The 17828-nt window shown below is 50.4% G+C and overlaps 1 protein-coding gene across 1 annotated transcript in view; it reads right to left on the bottom strand.

The window, feature by feature from the left end:
- C8H1orf94 (chromosome 8 C1orf94 homolog) overlaps nucleotides 1-16594 on the bottom strand; it is a 37673-nt gene extending 21079 nt beyond the window's left edge. Inside the window, exon 1 of the mRNA XM_069477650.1 lies at nucleotides 16266-16594. Coding sequence (XP_069333751.1) covers nucleotides 16266-16594 — 329 coding nt within the window. The remainder of the gene's footprint in view (nucleotides 1-16265) is intronic.
- Between the last annotated feature and the right edge of the window lie 1234 nt (nucleotides 16595-17828).

Below are 17828 nucleotides of genomic sequence, written 5' to 3'. Positions count from 1 at the left end.
CCGTGCTGGGCATAGACCCATTAGTTAGTGGCTGGGTCCTGATGAGGCCCAGGGGTCCTGGGGCAGAGGCTAGGGGCCGGGGTGCTTGGGGAGCTTGCAGGAAGAGCTATGTACTAAAGATACGGGAACGTGTCAATATTCCAACAATCAAGACAACCGCACCTCCTGAACATCACCCTGCTTGTCACCTCCCCAGGCTTGGAGGCAGGGAGCAATGCCAGGAAAACACAGACTCCAGCCAAACAGGCCTGGGTTTGAATCCAGGCACCATTGCTCATTTCATGTCAGACTCTAGAACCCCAGAGTCCTCCCCTGTAAAGTGGGTCTGACACCTGACAGCACCTGCCTCATGGGAGGGTTGGGAGGATTTGGGGAAGTAACCTGTGGGTGTGCCTAGCAGGTCACCTGTGCATGGAATACAGTCGGTGGATGTCGGATGTGAGCATCAGCTAGCCTGGGTGGGTCCTGGCCAGCTCCTCGAGGGCCATCAGGGCCGCGTGCGGCAAGGCCAGTTCCTATTCCACTTTCTCTTTCCCTCCACTCTTTCTCCTCTCCCTCTTTCTGCCCTCTCATCTACTCCCTTCCTTTGCCTCCTTCCTGTGTCTAGACTTAGGCCTATAAATAGGCTGCACGCTCAGGGCTGTGCCCACTGGGAACAAGCTGATAAAGGAGTTGCCAATCCATGGTCCCAAGTTTTAGATCTCCCTCCTCTTCTTCCTCTTCATTCTTCCTCAAAGGGAACAGGTGCGTCTCAAGTCTCAGGAATCAGACATTAGAAGGATTACTTTTTGCCTCTCCTCTCACCGGCCCGGTACCTTGCAAAGCAAGCTATACACCAACAGCTCTTCTGAATTAGAAAGACTCGCTACAATTATGTTAAGTTTTTAAAAAATTGTGATAATGGTATTGCAGTTATACTTCAACAACAACAAAAAGAGGCCTTATCGCTTAGAGATACATACCAAAGTATTTACAGATAAAATCGTGTCCAGCATTGCCTTCAAAATTAATCCAGCAGGAGGAGGGAAACGAAAGGAGAGGACGTAATAGATGAAATGAGACTGGCCACGTGTTGACCACTGCTAAAGCCAGGACATGGATGCACGGGGCCATCGCACACTTGTCACGCTACTTGTGTCTGTATTTGCTTTCTTTTTTTAAAAATAAAAATGTTACACACACACACACACACACACACACACAACTCGACACTGAATTCTTTAAAGTATCAGCTCCAAGGAGCAGTCAAAGTAGCTTCTAAAACAGTGGTCCCCAATCTTTTTGGCACCAGGGATGGGTTTCATGGAAGACAATTTTTCCACAGTGGTGATGGGATTTGGGGTGGAGCTCAGGCAGTGAGCGACAGGGAGCGGCTGTAAATGAAGCTTTGCTCACTTTTGGGGAGTGGCCGGAGGAGGGCTGAGGCGGGTGGTGGTAGTATAGGGCCTCCGCCTGGGGGTTGGGGATCATAGTTCTAAAAGACCCACAGGGCCCCGAGGTCCCTGTGCCAAAAACCATTCCACATTGGTTCCCTCTCAGCACCTGGGAGGACACCCCTAACCCCCCAGCCAGGCTGGGAGAGGACGCAGCAGGGGCTGGGTGTGAGCCCCTGCTCTGCCCACCGGAAGCTTGTGTTCCTCATCTGCCACGTGAGGATACACCACCTCTCAGGGTTACACTGCACGTTCTACAAATTGTGCAAAACACTTAGTGCCAGCCTTGTGCATGAGCCTCCAGAAATGTTAGCGACACAATTATAACGTTATCATCAGTGGTCAGATCTTAGGGTGCACCCACATAGGCCTCTGCACAGGTTCCCCTCGAGAGCACCACTGCCGGCATCTGCAGCATGAAGCGCACACCTTCCCCGTTCCCACCCTGCAGCCCTTGTGGCGTTTGAGAAAACACTCATGTCCCTCCCAGTCACAACTGCCTCCTCTCCACTCCAAACTCACAGTGGCTCTCGGGGGACATGGCTTCCAGATCCGATCCCTCCAGGTCATTCTCTGGACACACCGCAGGGGCCAACGGGGCTCTTGGAAAGCTGACATTCCCAGAGGGGCAGTGTTGTGCCAAGAATGGAGGGCCCCATCCTGGCTGTGAGCCCTCCGAGGGCCCCCAAAAGACTGGCCCAGGGCATCCAGCCTTCCCCGCCCAGTCTCTGCAGACTCCTATTTCCCTTGCGCTTGTCATGAGCACACTACAGGCCAGACAGGAGGCCAGGCTTCCGTACATGTGCTCACATTTAATCCTCTCCACCCCCCGGGCAACAGACAGGATCATCCCCGCTTTGCAGATGAGAAGAGTGACCCTGAAAGGCCAAGGACCTTGTCACTGAGAAAGGGAAGAGGCTGGTGTGGGGACACGGCTGGGTCCAGCTGCCTCCACTGACCCCTCCCCACCCCAGCCTGGGCTTCTTTTCAGGAGACAGTTACCCAGCAAGTTCTCCCCACCCCCTTCCCACCCTAGGCTGGGTTTTGCTCCCCAACCTGAATGCAGTCGGGGATATTGTGGTCTCATCCCGTCACTCCAGCCTGTGGAGGATCATCACAGTGAATCTCAAGCCTGTCATCCGTGGCATTAGCTGTCCCTGACAGCTCCGTGTCAGCTGCATGTCTGATGAGCACATCTTCCGAGTCTGCCGCCAATTTACGAATAGAAATGTTGCACGGGAGACAGTCCGGGGCAGAGCCTTGGGGACACTGCTGGAGACCCTCCCAGCCTGACAGTAATCCTGGATCAACACGTTTGGGGAATAAATCAACCCAGTCCCTGTCATCTCATCTCCATTCCTCCCTGAGAGCCGTTATCAGAAACCTCGTTGCCATTGAGATTCGGCACACAGTTAGCAGTCCCTGGTCCGGGGTCTCCCCGACCTCATCCAGGCAAGATTGGCTTGTTCTTATTTGTTCTAGAAAACTGCAGGCCATGCAGAGCTAGGACATTCTCAGAACTCAGATCAAACCCGTTCTTTGCTTAAACCCTCGTGTGGCTTCTCATTACACACAGGATAAAATCCAGGCTCCTCTGTGATCCCCAGAGCAAGGCACAAATTGGCCACATCTCCTCCTTCCAGCCACACTGATCTTCTATCTACTCCTTGAAATGCCAAGTTCATTCCAGCCCCAGGGCCTTTGCACTTGCCCCACAGACTGTCCCTTGACTGGCTCCTCATCATGCAGGCTTCAGTTGGAGAATCACCTAAGTTGTGCAGAGTGGCCTTTCCTGCCCATTTTTTTCAAAGGCCCCCCCCAAACCCCCGGCCAGACACTCTCTGCTCCATCAATCTGTTTATTTTGTTCACAGTACTTATTACTATTATTTAATATCTTTTTCACATCTTTACTCCCCACAACATCCACTCCACGAGGGCAGGGATTCTGTCCTGCCACCACAGAAGCCTCCAAACCTAGGACAGTGCTCAGCAGGTAACTCCGGCTAAGTGAGCATTTGTTGAATAATGAATGAACAAGCTCACTCACTTTTACCCATATCCACCTCTCAGAAGTCCTGAATTCCCTGGTGCACGCTCCTGCTGCCCTCCCAGGCCAAAGGCAGCCCAGCTCCTTCCTCTGGATGTAACCCACGTGGCTTTGGTTCCATTTTCTGGCCTTCCATCTCACGTCCCACCTCTGGCCTGGCATCGCTGTGTGCTGATCAGATGACACTAACCATCCTGCCTGACCCCACGCTGGGAACTCCCAGCTCTGCGAGGCAGTGCCGTGGAAGACCCCACACAGAACCCATGTTGGCCCTGACTCTGAGCCACCACCTTGGGACTCACAGAGAGGTTTTCCAGGCACCCCACAACTTTCCGGGTTCAGTGGTAAGCCCGCTCACCTGCATTGCCTGGGGTCTACGTTTTTGTTTTTTTTTCTGAGAAGTTTCGCCGGTCCTGGCACCTCCCCTGTGCTGTTTGCTTTCTCCTTCAGGTTAGTAAAAACCATAAATCTATCACACACTCTATCACAGTGAATCATTCAGGGAGATTAACCCAGCTCCTGGGCTCCTGACAAAGGAAGCAAGTCAGAGTCGGTGCTGTGTCTCCGGCTTCACACCAGCTGCCACTTCTGCTTTGCCTACCTCCCGAAATGAGAGTCGCCGGATGGTGACTCTGTACTTGGACGCTGTGCATTATTTCTGCATTTGCAGTGTACTTAGTCATATAAAAATAAAGGCTATTGACTGGCTGGCACCCCTTACCAGAATAATGACTAAGCAAGCATGCTGTTACCAGTTCTGTGTACACGATAACACAGAGCAAAGATGAAAACTGCTATTCATCTGAGCCAAACAACAGAAAAATGCAAGCAGAAAATTGTTAGTGTTGGAGGAGGATACCAAAACAAATATTTTCTTCCAGCTATGGCATTTTCGACCGACGACAAACACAGTCCCCAAGGCAACAAGGCTGATTAGAGGGAAGCAAGTGAAGGGCTGTGGCATCGGGCACCGACCTGGGCTGGAACTGCGATCCGTCCGTGGACTGACCTTCTGGCTTTGGGTGAGGCTCTGCCTTTACGTGTCTGCGTGGATGGAGCAGCACAGTGCAGTAGTTAAGAGGTCAGTCTCCAGAAGAAGGCAGAAACTAGACTCAAACCCCCACCATTTAATGGGGGCTAACCCTTTAGCAAGCCGCCTCCTATGTCTAAGCCTCGGGTCCTATTTCACAAAATAACAGGAAGGGGTATTCATTTATTTAGTGCTAACTAACAATCCAGGCACTGTGCTAAGCACTTTATATTCAAAACTCTCATTTTAATCCCCACAATAGCCCAAATGGGATAGTGTGATGGGCTGGTCATAGTAACGGCCACCATCTAACCACATCTTCCTGTATCCAGACTCTTTGGTAGTTCCCTCCCATCTTGATTCAGTAAGAAGCAGAGACTTGAAAAGCATTTGGGTATTAGGGCTTAGCCTCTTCCTTCTCTTGGGACTCAGCAATGTCCATGTGAACAAGACCAGACTTACCTGCTAGAAGACAGTGCATCACGTGGAGGAAAACTCCAGGGTGCCTCAGCCAACAGCTGGTACGCGAGTGAGCAGGAGCCCAGTTCCGCCCAGCCCAGCTCACATCAGAAGAACCACCCAGCTGAACCCAACCCAAACTGCTGAACTATAGAAACAGGAGCTAAATAAGTAGTTGTTAGTTCTGAGTTAAATTTTGGGGTGGCTCGTTACATATCAAAAACTACCTCACACAGATAGATACGATTATCCCAATTTTAAAAATGAAGAAGCCAAGGGACAGAGAAGTTAATTTCCCCAAGGTCATAGAATTACTGAGGGACAAAGAGGGTAAACTGAGGCACTCTTGCTCAGATGCCACTCTCTTAACCACTAGGCTACACTGCTCTGAAAGCCAAGAGTAAAATCCTGTATGTAAAAATACTAGCCATAGGTACCTAAGGTAGGACAGCAAAAGAGGCCTCTTTGAGGAAGTGTCATTTAAGCTGGGGCTTGACAGAGAACAAGCATTTAGCTAGATTAAAAAAAAAAGCAAGGAAGAGCTTTCCAGATACAGGGAATAACATGTGCAAAGCCCATGAGGTGGAAAAGAGCTTGGTGCATTGGTGGGAATAATGTTCAAGTGAGGGGCACATTCCTAGGGCAGAGGGGCATCTCATGAGGAGAGGTTAGAGATAAAGGCAGGAGTCAGAATCTTCCAGGCCTTGGAGGTGATGCTAAGGAATTGTATTGGAGAGGCACAGAGGAACCACTGGAAAGATTTGAGCAGGAAGGTGTCAGGCTCTGGTTTTCACGGATGAGGGTCATGTCTCCCAGAGCAATCCAGAGGAGTGACAGGAGGGGACTGAGGCCTAAGCCAGTGTCTACGAGGAGTCTACCAGGTGCTAGGTAGTATAATTGGTGCTTGCCCCACCACAACCAGGAGGGATGGAGCACCTTCCTTTCCAATTTAGAAAGAGGAAACTGAGGCTCAGGAATGTTACAGACATATTCAAGTTTACCCAAGAGAATGTGTTAGTACAGGGTTGGATCCCAGGTCCACGTGACTCTGAAACCTCTACAGGGGCAGTGGGAGAGAGAGCAGAGGCTTTGCAGCCAGGAGACCTGGGTTCATACCCCACTCTGTCCTCTCTGAGAGGTGACCATCTACAATTCACTTCCTCTTTTGAGCCTCAGTTTTGGGGAGGGCCAGAAGCAGGCCAGGGAGCTGCCAGGAGCCAGCCAAGCACCAGAGGACGAGGCAGCAGAAGGCAGAACTTGGTAGACAGGCAGGTGTCCAGGGCAGGGACTTGCAGGAGGCACGACCATGGGGTGGGGGGCCACCAAAGGCTCCAGACAAGCAGAGGCCACCCCTCATGGAGGCAGAGGGTCTGGCATCCAGCCTGGCATCATTCCAGGCCAGGCTGGTGGGCACTTCTGCGTCTTCCTGTCCTCATGGGGATCAGGGCCCCATGTTCTATGTCTCTGGTGCATGTGTCCCAGCATCCAGCATGGCCCCTGCCCAATGTGGAGGGAAGGGAGGAGGCCACCTCTTGTCAAGCTGCCTGTGTCTTCCTCCATTCTTCTCTTTCCTCCAGATCCTGGATGCACTGAACTGCCCAGGTCCCCTCTCTCCATACACACATCACAGCCTAGCACACACCACAGCCAGGCACACACAGGCACCCATGCACACACACACACAGCACAGCCAAGCACAAATACACACACGCACACACACACCACAGCCATCACACACAGGCACTCATGCACACACACCACATATACAGACACACGCACACAACACCCATACATACATGCACACACCTGAGTCTTATACACACACCCATGTATACATACACACACTCCCATGCATATGGACACCACAGCCATACACACACCACAGCCATACACACACACACACACACACACACAATATATATCCATGTACATACACACGCACCCATGCATACACATGCACACATAGATACCACACACATGCACACACACAAACCATCATAGCCTTCTTGCTTGGAAATAGAGCAAGAATGAAAGAAACCAGGGAAGGAAGGTGGATTCCACCTCTCTCTCTGCCCAAAGGGGCCTGAGCTGACTTCTTTCAGTTGCCGTCCCAGGGCCTGTGCATCTCTGTCCCCAAAGTACCTGGAAGCCCTCTGAACTCTGTCCCCTGGGACTTCCCTGGTGGGAGTCTGGGGGGTAAGCATTGGGCCTGGGGAAAGCTTTGCCTCCCCGCCCCCAACCCTCCTCCACTCTCCAGGCCTCAGTGAGGATTAACCGAGATGATGAATGTGAAAGCACTCCGTAAATTGTAACAAGCACTATGCAAATGTTAGCAGCCCTGACTGAGAGACAGCGTGGGGGAGAGCCAAGCCTGGCTGCAGGCTTCCGAGTCCTGCCGGCCCCATTCACAGCCGGCTCACTAAAGGTGTGAAATCTGGGAAGCCGCCCAGATCTCGGTCTCTTCATCTGCAAAGTGGGATGGTGATACCCACCCAGAGTTAAAGGAGGCAACACTGAAATCTCACAGCTCCCTGAATGCCAAGACTGGTCTTTATGTTCATCTAATTTCTTAGCAAAGGTCTTCACATGTAGTTGATTCATCTTTTTCTCAATGTCCAGGGCATACACTTAGAACTTGATAAATGTCAGTCTCCTTCCTTCCTGCCACACTTTTCTTCGAAACACCTCCTTCCCAAAGCTGTGTCCCTCAATTCCCTTGTAAGCTTGAGATTCCATCATCTTTGACCTCCAAAGTGTCAGAAAACCTTCTATACATATGCATAAGAGTCACCTCTGGTGCTTGTTTCAAATGCAGATTCCTGGGCACCCTTGGAGAAATGGCAATCCAGCTGGTCTAGACTGGGGTCCAGGTATCTGCATTTTGAGCAGGTGTTCTTTCTCCACCTTGTTACACCCCACCCCCCAATTCCATATCCCACCTCCCCACATGGTGCCAGGGTGCATGTGCGAATTTCCCTCTAGAAGCTTTGCAGCAATTTCCTGCCTGTCAGTCAGGGCAGGCGGGACAGCCTTAGAGGGGATGTTGGCATGTAGAAGTGAGACGCTGCCTCCTCCCTGCCATGATTCTCCCTCCAGGGAGAGGCGTGAGTTGGGCCAAGGACTGGAAGGGTTGGGGAGATGAGGGATTCAGTGAGCTGGGGAATGAGACAGGAAATACTGGGGAATAAATACAGCAATAAAGGAGCCTCGGCTGGGAGCTACACAGTGATTCGTATTGTTCAAATTATCTTTAAAACTTTTCATTTGAATCTGTTTAATAAGGGAAGGCTTACCCTAAGGAAGAGGTATTTTTTTAATGTGACTTGGGAGCTGAATTGGAAATAACGTTGCAACAAAGATATTAAAAAGGGGATTAAACCAAACCACTGGTGGCCCATCTCTGCAGGCTCCCACAACCTGCAACAGAGCTCCCGAAACCATAAAATTAAATTACAGAGGGGGACCCTGGAAGTGGGACGTTAATCATGACTCGTCTTTCCTCAACACTTGCGGCTTCAGGTGCTAAGCAGACGCAGAAGGGCTGTTCTGAAGGACTCCTGGTGTCCGGGTAGAACTCCTGTCCCTTGCTCTCATGGCCTCTGAGGTGGTAACCCTGGACGAGTTGTCTAACCTCTCTGAGCTTTTCCTTACTCATCTATAAAATGGGAGTAATATTGACCATTTACTGGGAAGGGTTGCTAAAGACAATGAAATAAAACAGAAAATTAAAATACAGAGCCTTGGGCATACGAGATGTTCAAGAAAATATCAGTTCCCTTCTCTGCAGCCTGAGACAGGAGGAGAAACACCTGCAATGTCTTGGCTTATTGATATTCTGTCCCTATGTCCCTAAATGCCTCCTCTGATGACCGTGACCCTTTGCTTGGATCTTGGCCACCTCTGGGCCTCCCCCTCCTTGGGGTGGCATTTTTACAGCTCATCTATCATCCACTTCCTCATCTACTTACTCATCTATGCTGTAGAGCCACCGAGTGCCAGGAACTTGGCTGGGCACTGGGTAAGTGTAAGATGAGTAAGACACAGCCCTCACCCTTAAGGAGCCCATGGTCAGGTCGGGGGGAGGAACTGTTGCCACAAGGCAGCCTACAGTGTGTGCCAGATGACCACCTCCTCATCAGAAATCCCACCCGGAACAGCGACGCATCTGATTGGGCCGTTGTGTCCTTCCCTCTGGCTGGTGGTCAATAAGAGAGCTGGTTCTGAACCAACTCTTCCATCCCGTCACTCGCCAGTAAAGACCCACACCATGCAGTCCTCAGACCTAGAGAAGTGTTCGTCTCTCGTGAAGATCTCTGCTGTCTTTTCTTACTAGACAGTGTGAGTTATGAAAACCAATGGGTATGTTCTCCCTTTTTGTCCTGGCTGTGAGAATCTCAGACCAAAGGCTGTCCTCAACTGAGTAGTCTCCCTCAGCCTAAGTTTCCTGGTATATAAGTCTCCCCTTTCCATATCGTTCTTGTCCTGTCATTTTAACCTTGATGATAACAATAATAGTGGAGGTGGTGACGATGATGAAGATGAACATGGAGTCCCTATCTTGTTCCTGGTGCCTGCTGTGTGAGCGTTACACACATCATTTCATCAGGCTCCATGGTAGTCCTTTAAGGTATCACTCTGACTTTTCAGTTTTTCAGATGAGGAAAATAGGGCAGAGAAACTTGGTTACACCTAGGAAGTGTGCTGAGATTCCGTTAAAAAGAGGAACATAGAAGGAGAAAGAGAAAAAAAAATGTTGAATGGGGCAAGTAATGCAAAAGTCAGAGGACAACACACTTATTCCAGGTCATTAAGGATGGGTAGGATCTTGGTAGACGGAGATACGGGAGAAAGGCGTTGCCAGCGGTGGAATGACCTGAGCAAAGGCAAGCAGACGTGCACCTGTTTGCTGGTTGCTCCTCTCAGCTTCCAGAGTGTAGGGCAGAGTGGCAAGATGTGCATCTGGAGACACAGGCAGGGCCACCACAGACAGCCCTGGAGACCAGGCCAAGGGGCCAGAGCCCTGGAAGATGTCTAAGCAGTGCTGTTGACGTGCTTTGGGAGGATGAAGCTGATGAAGGAGGGCATCCTGGAGGGAAAGGAATCAAATGCAGCAAGACAAGGCACTGGGAGGTGGCAGAAGAGAGATGAGTGGGATGGCATGGAGCCAATGGCCATCAGAAAGGCGGACTGGAGGAGGGGAGGGCGGGGCATTTGTCCGCCAGCACGATTTCATGCACTAGTGCACTTGACAAACAAGGGCTGGGGGCTGGGGAGGAGCACATCAATGTCAGTGGATTGGGGTGCTGAGACCCAGCACTGGGGAAGATCAAGGGAGGGAGACACTTGCTTAAGTGTTGGGTCTCAGAGCAAAGGAGTCCAACCTGCAGCCCAAGGGGTCTCTGAAATTATTCCTCAAATACTGATAGATGTGAGGATGTATTTCAGGCAAAAAGGTGCACAGCAGCTTTCCTCAGATTCACAAAGTGGTGTCTGAGCCCTCAAAGAGGAGAAAACACTAGCCCAGAACACAAGACTCCAGAGGTCTTCAGAGTCGGCTTCTAGTCTAGGACATCAGCCCGAGTTTCCACCTGTGAGTCTTGTCCTTCCACTCCCATCGCCAGGTTTCAAGCTTCGTAAATAATGATAATAAAAGAGGTTATGTATTCCAAGCAACTTTTCCAGAATAGTGGGATTCACCTAATTGTTTAAATAACGGTAGCACAAAGAATTGGTTTGTTCGGGAGCAGTTCAAACAAGGCGTCCCCTTGAGTTCCCAAGTCTCGTCAGCTCCACCAGCACGGAGGACTGGCTGATGGGACCTGACAGTGAATTGCTGCCACAGCCAGAACGAGATGGCCCCCTTCCTTCTTGCCACTCATGTTCCCAGGAGGCTGCCAATCAAGAAATCATTTCTGGGTTTCTTTAAATGCTTAAACAGATATCTTTTCTTTCTGTAAATTTATTTTCCTACTTGGGTCTGGCTTGGAATGATGCCTACTGAAGCCTTTTGACTCTGCAGACCAAGTTCCGTCTGACGGGTAGATGGGGATGTCTTGGGTGCTGACCAAGGGCTTGGAAGCAGCCAGGGAAGCTGACTACACCCAGCAAGCTGAAGGCCACCTTTCCACTCTCACCCACCCTCACATATGCTGCTGCATCTCATCCCCAGGGAACCTCTCATCTTTCCCTGTACCTGCTGGTCTATTTCTGTAGGCTGTTCTTTCTCTCTTCTCAAGACCTAGCTCGGGGGACTCAACTGTGGAAGCCTTCACAGTTACTATTGATTGTGACATCTTCTGCTCCCAGACAGCTGTGTCCACATCTTTTATCACACTCACAGTGCAGGGGTCTCATCTGTTGTCCCTTCAGCTCACTTCCTTCAGCCTTCTCCAGGAAGCCTTTCCTAAGCATCAAGCCTGGGTCCACGTGCTTCCATCATCAGAACACTCATCATAATGTGCTGTGCTCTGCCTTTTGCAAGACACTGAAGGCCCGAGAAGAAGGTCAGAGGCTGTCCCCACTTTTTCCACCACTGTATTTATCTCAGACATTGTCTGGCATGCAGCAGCAGGTGCACATGAAGTGTCTGTTGAATGTTGTTGTCAGATGTATCTGCATCCATACCACCCACTAGATCGGAGCTCTTTGAGGAAAGGGCTTCTGTCTTTCTTATCTCTGTATCCCTGGGACTCAGCACAGGGCCTGGCACTGCGTTTGTTGAATGAATCTATAAATAAGGAAGTTAACAAATGCCATTCCTTAGTTAGGGCAGTGGAGTCACCAGCAAATCCAACGCCCTCATTCTGAGGCTGTGAAGTTTTAGAGATGAGGGGAATGAATGAATAGGTAATCCTTGAATAAGTGGCTTGCCACAATTTTCTAAGCCCTAATTTAAGACTCATTGAAAGATAACTAAACAAGATTCTGTTCAGTTTAATCAGCACTAGATAGAACTATTGATTCCTCCCCTGAAGCCCATTTCTGCTCATTTCTGCTCTTTTCTCCCCCACCTCTGTAAATGGTACCACTGTCCAACCAGGGGCTCAAGCCCAAAACCTCAAGTCAGCTTCGCTGTTGCTATGTATCCAAATCACCAACAGGTCTATTGGCTCCTCGTAAAATACACACTGAGTCCCCCACTTTTTCCATCCCTCCCACAGTCACCCTGGCCCAGCCACCACCACCATCAGGCCTCACCTGGACTCTTGCAGCACCTTCTCAGAGCCCTACCAACCTTCCCTCTCACATGCCCACAAGCCACCTCCACACAGAAGCTGGATAGATTTTAAACAATAGGTAATCTGATCACATTACACCCCCTTCCTACAAACCTCCAAAGGCATCCCATAATACACGGGATAAAATCTGAACTCCCTGCAGTGATCTCCAGGCCTTCTCAGTCCATGCCTGCCTGCCTCTGGTATACCTTATACCACGACCCCATCCCTCCCCACTCTCTGGTTCTGCTGTTCCTCTCAAAGCTCACTCTCACCTCGGGGTCATTGCACTTGATCTTCCTTCTGCCCAGATGTCCTTCACCAGGTCATTGCCCGACTGGCTCCTTCTTGGAAGCCAGCTGTCAGCTCAGAGGATCACCTCTCCTTAGAGGGGCCCTCCCTGGCATCCCACCTAAAGGAGCTCTCCTATCACTTCACTCTGCTTTACTTGTGTCATCACTACCTGAAATCACCTTGTTTATTTTTATGTGTTTTGTATCAGTCTCCTCCAACTAGAATGACAGTTCTTTTCATGTTCTGAAGTTATCACAGTTTTTATAATCACTTACTTCTTTTATGTTTCTCTCCCCTACTAGACTGTAAGCTCTGGGAAGACAGGGCCTTATCTGGTTCTATCCCCCTAATTGGTAGCACAGTGCCAGTCACATAGTAGATGCTTAATAAATATTTGTTCAATGAATGAATGAATGAATGAACTCCAAATGTGTACATAGAGGGAAGTCAGCCTGAGGAGAAAAGCGAATGTGGTATCAGTCGCCATTAATAGGAAGGTAGAATGTAGACAAGGAGGATCCAGTCTGCACGGATCAGATCACATCTGGATTACTGTACTTGGTTCTGGGAGTCACACTGCCACAAGGACCAGCAGTGTGGACAGGAAACTGACCAAGTTGGCACATGAGGAGAAACTTGGAAAACCAGAAGTATTTATCTTATAGAGACCAAAAAAAAAAAAAAAATCCTAGAAGGCATATCGTCACTATCTTTTTATTATCTAAAGGGCTATTCAGAGAAAGAAGGAACAGATTCGGTTTGGAGCCCTAAGGGCAGAATCCAGATCAATAGTTATTAGTTTGATAGAAACAGATTTTAGTTACAGGAAGAAAATGGCCTTTTGAGAGAGTACATATTAAGGGAAGGGGCTGCCCTAGGAAGTGGTAAGCTCCCCATCTTATAAAGTGTCCAAGTGGTACCAGTATACCACTTGGCAAAGACATTAAGGAAGGGATTCAAGCAGCAGAAGATGGCTTCCAAAATCTTTTTCTAATCTGAGATGTCTGGGTTTCTGTGATGTATAAGGACAAAGTCAAGAAAAAATTTCAGGCTCACAAGAGTTCTAGAACTTACCTACCTATCTACCCCAATAGAAGAAAACGTCACCAAATTAAGCAGTGGAAAGAGTAGCTGAGAGGTGTCTTGCGGGCCTGAAGGCATCCCAGAGACACCGTGGACAGCTCCCTGGATTTGAAATCTGTGTGATCCTTTAGAACATGGGACACCCAAATATTAATAATTTGACTATCCAAAGATGGCTCAGATTCTAAGGGAAGACGACCAACATTATTGCATAATGGCTAACATGGTCCTGGGTTTTATTTCTGAAACTCTACCACTTCCTAACGGTAGGACCTTGGGCAAAAAAATTAACCCCTCCAAATCTCAGTTGCCTCATCTGCACAGAGGATGTCATTTAAAAACGAGGGGTAAGGAACAACTGAAACCATGATGGCACAATTTGATAATTATTGAGACTCAGTGACAGGCACATAGACATTCACTATACTATTTTATGTCTTTGAAAATTTGCATAATTAACAGTAAAAAAAAAAGGTGGGGGGTTTAAAATAGTACCTACCTCATGTAATAATTATAGTGCTTAAAGAAATGATCATCACCACCACCAGTACAAGGAATTTTTACAAATCCTTATGATTCCCAGAAATGTTTAAATATCCCATTTAATCATCCCAACAACCCTATGAAATGCATAGTATTCATGACCACCTGGCAGATGAGGAAACCAAAGCTCAGATAAACTAAACAGTAACAAATTCTTCCGCTGGCACAAGGCTGAAATGCAATCTGAAACCGGAGTTATCTGACTCCACCAGCACAGCTTCCTTTCTTTCAAGACTAGCGCACTGTGTTCTGCTTGGTTGACATCTACACAATTATGATATCGTTTATTCATCTAAGTCAGTGGTTTCCTAGCTCGCTCTTTTCTCAGTAGCAGAGCCCTTTTTTCAAACACAGCCTTACTTAGAACTTCGATAGGTATAACTGACAACAGCTGAAAAGCTTTGGCTAAAGTGGGGATTGGGGCTCCGACCAGCCCACTTGACTCCAGGACGGCCCCCCCAAAACACCCTGGGGTCTGTGGAGCATAGTGTGAAAACCCCAGATTGAAGCGACAACAACAACAACAACAAAACCCCCTAATCCTAAGAAGTACATGTTAAGAGCAGCCTCATTTGTATAATGTATCTTTCATTTCCCTGTCTCCCATCACATCGGATGCTCATTATCAACTCTGAGGTGGACAAGGCAGGGCACATCATCCTCAATTTGCAGATGAGGAAATCAAGGCCAAATGGAGTTAAGCAACTGGCCAAAGGTGCGCCAGTTCAATTTTTGGCCAAGTGCAGACTGGAAGTAGAGTCTGCCTCCATTAACTCAGTGCGACCTGGCAGAGAGGGTGCCATCTACTGGAAATTGCTACTGACCCTTGGTCCACAAAGTGGACATCAGCTTCTTGGCCACTGAAGCTTAGCACAGCCCCATGGGCTCTCCTGCCAAGGCCCTGTCCCAGAGCAGATGGCAATGGGCAGAGGAGAAGGGCTCCGTGCCACCGAAGGCCTGACAGCAGGATTTTGGCTATAGACAAGCCATTCCCGTCTGAGCCATATCGTGCTGAGCACAGGGCAGGGGAGGCAGGAACAGCCAAAGTGTCTTCCACCTTGATCTGCAGCTAGTAAATGAGCCCGCAAAGGGACATCAGGGAGTGCAGACCTGGGTGTCAGCTACATGTTGCTTTTCTTCTCAGCTCTTTCTTAGACATCCCTGAAATCAGAGGCAGCGGATAAATGCCTGAATGGCTCCCCTGCTCCAGAGCATCTCTCAACTGAGCAGGAGCATGTGTTGAAGCAGGCAGCACTTAATTATCACTTAGTCTTTAATTAGCACTTAATTATTAACATTTAATCCATCTGTAAAATGGGGACACTAATACCTGCCGCATAGGGACTCTGGGAGGATTACTTAAGTTTGCAGCCCACTTTGAAGATGCAAAGCATTGAATAAGTGTTCAACAATGGCATTTAACCACAGCAGATAGCCTTCCTTTGCCTAATGAGGTTCCTTCTTCCTCTCCACTCCTTCCTCTCCTTGCGAATACCCATCCCCACCAATATTGGCCCAACTTTGCCCTGGTGGAAAAACACTTAGCTCTGTGTTTCCCTGTCACAGGATTTCCCATCCAGGAAACGGGCTATTTACAGCCATCTTCCCGCACTTTAATTTTCTATTATGTCCTCTGAATATGTCAATGCCTTCCCAGTAAATATTTTGATGTGTTCTCTTGCAGCAGCTTCTGTGGAGGCTCAATGGGACAGCTGCTCCCTGTATTAGGGAATTCCAGATGTGGTTTAAAACCATCAGACTCATCTGTGAGAATGCCCAGCCTTTAGGTGGGAGAGGGGAAGGATCTTCTCATTGCCTCTGGGGAAAGCCACAAGCCATCTACCCCTCAGCTTGGCTAGCGTGGTTTCTCAGGGACCTCAGATCCACATGCCTTTAGGTTGGGAAATGTCCTGTTAGTGTGGTGAAGAGGCAGCCTGGAATATGGCCCTGGTCTGGCCCTTCACCCAGGTAACTTCAGAACCTCCGTCAGCTCTTCTATGAAGACTGGACAAAGGACCATGGCGGGGAGGGGGCAAGGAGGAAAAGTATATAGTCTTCAAGGTTTAACCAGACTGAATACTGCACCAAAACACACCCAAGGTCAGCCTTCATCTCTTCCCTCCTCCCTTGCTGCTGACCAAGTAGGGGGATACTCACTGTTCTTGGAAGCTGAATCCGTGGTCTCTTAGAGTCCCAGCCATGGAGACAGAGAGCTGCTCCATGGAGGTCCTGGGCTGCAAGGCCTCGGGCAGGCCTTGAACTCTTTTCCAGATTTCATGGCAAATCTTGTCTAGGCTGTCTTGGGGTGTGTCCTGGTGGATCCAGATGTATCTGGGGAATGGGCCCAGGGCGGAGGGGCGCTTGGCCACCAGGGCCGAGGATGAAGAGAGCCCATTCCCGCTGGCCATCCTCCTCCTCTCTTTCCGGAAGCCCCTTTGTCCACCCAGGGCTCGAAGACAGGGGGACCATCCACCACCACCCCTCATTCACCAGAGAGGGAGATGAGGATGGGTCCTGGCAGAAATGCGTCAGTCCTGCTTGGCTGCTGCTCCAGCAAGGCGATTGTGTTCAGAGGCCTTCGATTTGTGTTGGAGTGGCAGGTGGAGGACAGCTTTCTTTTGGGGAGGGGGAGCTTATTTTGATTTGGTTTTTTTTGCTCTTTCCTGACTTTTGCCCCCCTCCCCCTCTCCCTTAGAAGAAAATATTTAAAAGTCAACAAAAACCAGTAGCTTAGTAACCGTGGAATCCCCCGGAGCTCAGGAACCAGGCGCCTGGGCGGGCAGAATGACATCTGGAAACAGCTGGAAGGGGAGGGCTGGCTCTCCCCACGGTCCCTGGCACTCCCCCCTTGCGACACTCCCGTGACACCTTGCTGCGCCTGGGCTCAGCCCATCCTCGCCCGCTGAGCCCTGCGATGACTGGGTGAGGGCCCAGCACGGTGCTAGGCGCCACGGGGGCAGGAGCCCGCCAGACTCCAGCTCGGGCCTTCAGGGAGCCCCGCGCAGGCTGAGGGCCAACGGCCCCGGGACCCCGCCGCCCAGTGCCGCTTTGCTCTCCCGGCTACTCCGACAGGGCCCCTGTCCGCAGCTGCTCTGCGGCCCGGGAAAGCGAGAGGGGCGAGTGTGCCGCCACGCCCGCAGGTCGCTGGCCCGGCCCCCAGCAGACACTTGCCACGGCCGGCCGGGCAGCCCGGGAAGCCGCCCGACGCGACCAGAGGGCGCGGTCTCGGCAGGGCAGGCCGGAGGGGCGGCTCTGGCCAATTTGGGTGCCAGTGGCTCCCACACCCTCGCCGTCCAGCGCTGGAATTCTCTATGTGGGTTTCAAACGCAACGGCTCAGGGCGCGGGGCACCCGGTTCGCACCCAAGGCCGGCGGGACGGGTGGGGGCGGGGCGGGGCCGCAGGCGCACAGGGAGCTGTCCGGGTTTAGAATTCAAGGCCAAAGCGCTGCACGCCCCACCCCACGCTCCACACACACCTCGGGGCCCGCCTGGGGGCCCTCCGCCCTTATCCGCCTGACTTTAACCCTAACTGCCTTTCTACGGGGAGCTCAGCCTATGCCAAGCGCTGGACTGATATTCAACCCTATCCAAGCTCATGAAATTAGTGCCGCTTTTTATGATAGTTCTCCATGTGCGGAAACCCGAGTCTCAAGTCGTAAAGAGTTATGTTCAAGGCATATCAGGAAGTGGGGAGCTGGGACTAAGGCCCAACACGCCAGG

This window comes from Eulemur rufifrons, chromosome 8 (genome assembly GCF_041146395.1).
Source record: "Eulemur rufifrons isolate Redbay chromosome 8, OSU_ERuf_1, whole genome shotgun sequence".
Lineage (NCBI taxonomy): Eukaryota > Metazoa > Chordata > Mammalia > Primates > Lemuridae > Eulemur > Eulemur rufifrons.
This window is presented reverse-complemented; position numbering and strand designations above follow the sequence as displayed.